This window comes from Petaurus breviceps, unplaced genomic scaffold, assembly GCF_028583685.1.
Source record: "Petaurus breviceps papuanus isolate PSGF00001 unplaced genomic scaffold, PetGlider_PUasm1.0 128, whole genome shotgun sequence".
In the NCBI taxonomy this organism is placed as follows: domain Eukaryota; kingdom Metazoa; phylum Chordata; class Mammalia; order Diprotodontia; family Petauridae; genus Petaurus; species Petaurus breviceps.
The window spans coordinates 7,075,360-7,081,359 of record NW_027185664.1 but is presented as its reverse complement, the minus strand read 5'-3'; the positions used below and the strand labels follow the sequence as shown (position 1 = coordinate 7,081,359).

Below are 6,000 nucleotides of genomic sequence, written 5' to 3'. Positions count from 1 at the left end.
ACCCCAGGACCTCTACCCTAGACTACAATCCAGATCCAAGCAGGTGAAAGCAAGAGCGATTACCTCTCAGACTGGTGCTTGGTCCCCCTACACTCTGCAGGCCAGGAGCTGAAGCTGTCACATGGCACTGGCTGGCTGTGCTGGTGTTTCAGCGGCTTCTCACCCTCGGGGCAAAAGCCACGCACTCCCACTTACTGGCTCCCAAAGTCCAGACTGCACTGACCTCTCACTTTGTCCTTCACATCTATGTGTTGATAAATCTGGAAATGGCCACAGCTGCTGCTGATCTGGAGTCCCTCCTGCTGGCAGCTGGTCAGGCCCGCCCTGGGGCTAAAGCCTTGGAGTGGGCCTGGGCTTGGCTCCAGCAGCACTGTGCTGGCCGATTCCTGCCAGCTTGCTGGGCTGCCCTCAGCTGGAAGTTAGCTTCTCTGTGTCATTTTGTGGGTTCTGCAGCTCCAAAGTTTGTTTACAGAACCCTTTTCACATGGATTGGGGAAGGTGAAAGCTGGAGCAGTGGGGAGGTACTGCTTCTACTCTGCCATCTTGACTCCCTGCACTGACCAATGGAAATGAGATCTAAATCAGATTTTTTATCTTTGCAAATGCTTTCTCTATTCATATTTTCTATGCTGTAAAATTTTTGAGTGCTATTTAATGGCTTGACACTACAGCATGGTGATTTGTGACTGGGTGACCAAAACTTTTTGGTGAAGGTAATTAAATAATAAGGTTACTGATGAGGTGAAATAGATGATAAATGAAATTTCTGATCCAATCTCCATCTGTTCAACCAATCATAAAACTCTTTGGTTAAAGTCTGTACAGTTATATAAGAAGTAGAGAGGGATTTAAAATAAGTCTTTGTCTTTTCCATCTCATTTGCCAAAGTGCATAACAGAGTTACTCACAAAGAAGAGAGTTATAATAATGATGTTGAGATTCTTTATTCCCTTGTAATTTTTTTTTTGGAGGGCCATTGGGGTTAAGTGACTTGCCCAAGGTCACATGGCTAGTTTTTGTGTTAAGTGTCTGACTCCAGATTTGAACTCAGGTTCTCCTGACTCCAGGGCTGGTGCTCTGCTCACTGTACCACCTATCCCCCCCCCCTTGTAATTTTTAAAAGCTACTTTGAAAATTATAATAGTAAGTAGTTTAAGTTTTTGCTTTTTCACCTCTATTAATTGTTTGTAATAATGCTACCCACATTTCAACTCTGCATACAAAACAAAATGTGTTTAAGTACATACTATGTGCCAGACACTGTTCTAGTGTTAAAATATGAAAACTTATTCTTCAGTATAGGTACCTATTTGTTTAAATGTATAACTTTTAGAATATTAACTATGCGTGTATTGATCTGTTAAATGAAAACCTTTTCTGATATCCTATTAAGAATATATGTGGGAGCTGCGGCCAGGTGGCTCAGCGAGTAAGAGCACCAGCTCCAGTGTCGGGATGACCTGGATCAAATCCGGGCTCAGATACTCAGCACCACACCCAGAAATAACTGGCCATGTAACCTTGAGCAAGTTACTTAACCCCGATTGCTTAAAAAAAAAATATATATATATATATATATATATATATATATATATATATATATATATATATGTGGGGCAGTGGCCAGGTAGCACAGCCAGTAAGAGCACTGGCTCCAGTGTCAGGATGACCTGGGGATCGAATCCGGGCACAGATACTTACCACCACACCCAGAAATAACTGGCCGTGTAACCTTGAGCAAGTTACTTAATACCAATTGCTTTAAAAAAAAATAGAATATATGTGGGGGCGGCTACATGGCGCAATGAATAGAGCACTGGCCCTGGAGTCAGGAGGACCTGAGTTCAAATCCGGCCTCAGACACTTAATACAAAAATTAGCTGTCTGATAGAGGACACAGTGTCTAAAGCAATGGAGGACGCAGATCTAAACTGATGGAGGAAACTGAAGAAAAAGCAAGAGTGACTATTGTAGAAGAAAAGAAGGACACAGTTTAAACTGATGGAGGAAACAGAAACAAAAAGAAGTCAATTTGCAAGAACTAGAGAAAGAATTGCAAGATAAATTAGTCTCAGGAGTAGAGGGAGTGGTCGGTGTAACAGTGCAAGGGGAAGCCTCTAAACATACAATGTTAGAAGAATCCTGGCTACCCCCAGCTCTACAAGGAGAGCAAAAAGGTGTTTCTAAACACTGTCATATCCACTCCTTTCTGTGAAATTGGAGACCAAGAGGAAAAGGAGAGTGTCAGTAGTGTGCAGTATTCACTGTTATCATGCTAAATGCAGCTGTGAAATAGGGCATGGAGATGTGGAATATAAATACGGTGGTTTTTAAAGACAGAGTAGCCTGTGATGTAGCAAAACTATCTTTGCCATTTTCTAGGTTAGTACCCAGCCCAAAGGTGGAACAAGTTGTTCAGGATAATACGAGGAATACAAAGGACTTTGAATGACATCAGATTTTTGTTTTTTGTTTCTAAACTTTACTAGTTATTCTGTTGAGGATTTGTTTACAATGACTTTGTCCTTGTTTATACCTCCCAAGAAAGACAAACAGCACAACAAAGAATTCCTTTCTTCAAAAACAAACCAAAAACACTGTCCTAGACAGCATTCCAGTTGGGTTCTAAACCAGTATCTAAATAAAGCTACATAATATAATGGCACAAAATAAATATGTGCTAAGAAATCCATCCATATTTATGCATATAACTATACATATTTGTATTTGTTACTACATGTATAAATATGGATAGATGTATATAGATGGTTTCAAATATGAGACAATTTAAACCCTTTTTTATTAATTTTTATAAATTGACCATATAGAATACACAATGAATAAGAAAACATATCTTTGTGTGAATAATTGCCATTTTAATTCTCTTACACCATAGCTATTCAAGAGCCCCATTCTCCTCCTAGATATAATTTTTTATGATCTAATAGTCCATGATTTTTTCCTCTTCTCAACTACATAGCCAATTATTTGCCACATTCTATTGATTCTAACTCTTCTATCCCCTTCTTTTTAATCAAGGACTACCACTTCTTTTCTAGACTATTATAATTGCATCTTGTTAGTCTCCCTGCCTTCAGTCTTTCCCTCTCCAATCCACTCTCTATACTGCTCCTCTTCCCTCCTCCCCCTGCCCCCAAATAAACGTTTCCTAAAGTATAGGTGTAACCATATCACCTCTGTGTTCAAAAATATTAATGTTTCCCTACTTATTGCTTTTGCATTAGCATTTAAAACCTTTCACAATCTTTTGAATGACCTTAAAAGTTTTGGTAAAGGGCCACCTCTCAGAAAGATAGCTTTAAGTGCTTTAAGTGAGATTACCTTCCATCTGCACTGTATATCTCTTATATGTACCTGTTTATTTACATGTGTTCTCCCCTATTTGAATAGGAGTTCTTCAGGGGCTAGGACTGTGTTTTTTTCTTTTTATCCCTTGTGCTTAGCACACATTTAACACTTAATAAATGCTTATTGATTGATAATCTGTTTCCAACCCACCTTTCCAACTTTATATACTGTCTTTCTTAGACTCTGTTCCAGACAAGATGGACAACTTTCCACCTCTTGCCTCTATGCATTCATTTATACAGTGTACTCTCCCTTCCTGGCTTGACCTTCCTATCTCTTCCTTCAAGGCTTTAGTTCAGTTTCCATTTCTTCTGGAATCCTTCTCTGGCTTCACAGTTCTTAGTACTCTCTCCTGATAGAATGACTGGTGATTGTCCTCATTACTCTTTGCCTTCTTGTTTCCTCCTCAGCAAGATATAGCTTTTAGAGGGATGGGATAGTTTTGGTTTTTGCTTTTAGATCCTTAGCATATGGCCATATGCATTGGTTTAATAAATGTTAAGGGAAGTCTTAATTAGCATGTCACCCTGTCCCAAGTGACCTTGAAATCTTGATAGCTATGTTAGAGAAAGGCATGCTGTGCTTTTCCTCCTATGAAAGGGTTCTTGAAATGGTCCTTGCCATATATTCTATCCAAAAACCAACTTGACTAATATGAAAAAGCCCACTACCAGTTGACTGAGCACTTGATGATTATTCCTTGGGTGATGGCCACCTTTGAAATACCAATAATATGTCATTGACCCTTAATAGATTTCAAAATACCTTCCCAAATTAAAAAACAAAAATCCCTTCTTGACCACTGGTCCAAAGCTCTGTCTGCTATGCGTCTGTGTATAGTGCTCTTTTTACAATACCTTGCTATCAGAGACAAAAGGCATGTAATGGAACTGTTCTTCTCTGATTTTGAAACCTGGGGATGGAGGGAATGAATTAGAATAGTGCCAGCTATAAAGTGCTTGGAGAACTGTAGGGAACACAATTGGCCATGGTCATTCCTGCTGGGAATCTTAAGGGATGGGAGAAGCAATGGAAACTGGTTTTCATATCTAGCAGGTAAAGCCTTGAGTTTTGTGACTAGATCTCAACTGAGTGGTTTGGGAACCCTGTCAAGGAACAACTTGGCAGCTAATTCAGTAATTGAAGTGCATAGTAAAGGAGACAATTACAATGCTATCTTAGTTTAGGAAAAGAGGAAGGTAACTACATTCTGCAGATTACTAAGTGGGAAAATCATTGTTTAGGAAGTTCAGAGCATCATGGTTTTAGAACAGGGAAACGACCTTGTAAGTCATTAAGTCTAAACACCTCATTTTACAGATGAGGAGATTGAGGAGAGAAAATGATATGACTTGCCCAGGACTATACAATTATAAGTGTGAGAATTCGACTTCAAGTGTTCCTGACTTTAGGTCCAGCAAAACTTTATTCAATGTTTTCTCTCCAAGTTCACCTGGAATTCATAGGTACTGAAATTTGAATTCAGATCTTCTACCTCCAAACTCAATACCTTTTCCACGTTTTATGCCACCCTCTGTTAAGGGGAGCAACTATGCTTTTGGTAGAAGTATTTTTTTTTCCAATTTAAAAATATTTTTGGAATATTAAACTTACATTAACATAGTGACTTTTCTGTTAGAGAGAACTAATTTCTACTTTGGTCATTTTATTAAAATGCTTAAGGTTTGTGATTTACTTATCTATTGATTGGAAGCATATTTTATTGTAACAGTACACTACTTGTTTATAGTATGAATCAATGTCTAATGCAATCTAGTATATTAAATACAATTTGAAAATTTGTCTCAGGAAAAAAAAAAAACTAAGAAGCGAAATTAACATTCCTTTGCATTTTGTTTTCTACCTTAGGCAAGGCATTGACATTCCTGCTCCTACAACCACCTAGTCCTAAACTCCCTCCACACAGCACAATCCGAAGAACTGCTATTGATCTAATTGGACGAGGTTTTACAGTATGGGAGCCTTATATGGATGTGTCTGCTGTCCTGATGGGCCTTCTTGAGCTCTGTGCTGATGCTGAGAAGCAGCTTGCCAAGTATGTGCCCAGTTTCAGTTATTTTTTATTCATTTGTTTATTGTTTTTAAAAAATTTTTTTGGGTTTTGATTTGTAATGTCATGTATGTGAGGAACTCCTTGTGGAAACTTCCTTCACCAATACAAGGAGATTGTCTTCAGCTTGTTGTGAGAATTGCCTGGAGCAATGAAATTCTGTGACTTATTTATTCATAGTCATCACGTTTTTTGGCTGAGCCTACACCTGAACCTAAATCTTCTTGACCACAAGGCCAGCCCTTTACCCTACTGTGCCATGCTGTCACTAATTCTAAAGAACATTTATAAAGTGGAATATGTTTGAGAGAAAATCCCCACAAACAGAATTCCCATTTTGGAAGAAGGGAGGCTATGAGGGCTCTGGAGTTGGTGTCTATGAGCCAGATTGGAAGTGATATAAATACCCACACTTAAGGGAGATCATTCTGGCAGCCAGTTAGGAGATTGTTGTACTAATCCAAGCACAAGATGGTATCTTGAACTAGGCTGGGGGTCCTGTGATGTCATAGATATTCTGGTGGGAAAATGGCTCAGCAGTTCATTTGATATGAGGGAAG

At 38.9% G+C, this 6,000-nt stretch overlaps 1 protein-coding gene across 3 annotated transcripts in view; it reads left to right on the top strand.

The window, feature by feature from the left end:
* Positions 1 to 6,000, top strand: part of LOC138171962 (WD repeat-containing protein 7) — a 492,039-nt gene that overhangs the window by 333,674 nt on the left and 152,365 nt on the right. For all 3 annotated transcript variants that reach the window (XM_069101570.1, XM_069101552.1, XM_069101560.1), the window contains one exon: positions 5,239 to 5,425. In XM_069101570.1, coding sequence (XP_068957671.1) covers positions 5,239 to 5,425 — 187 coding nt within the window. The remainder of the gene's footprint in view (positions 1 to 5,238; positions 5,426 to 6,000) is intronic.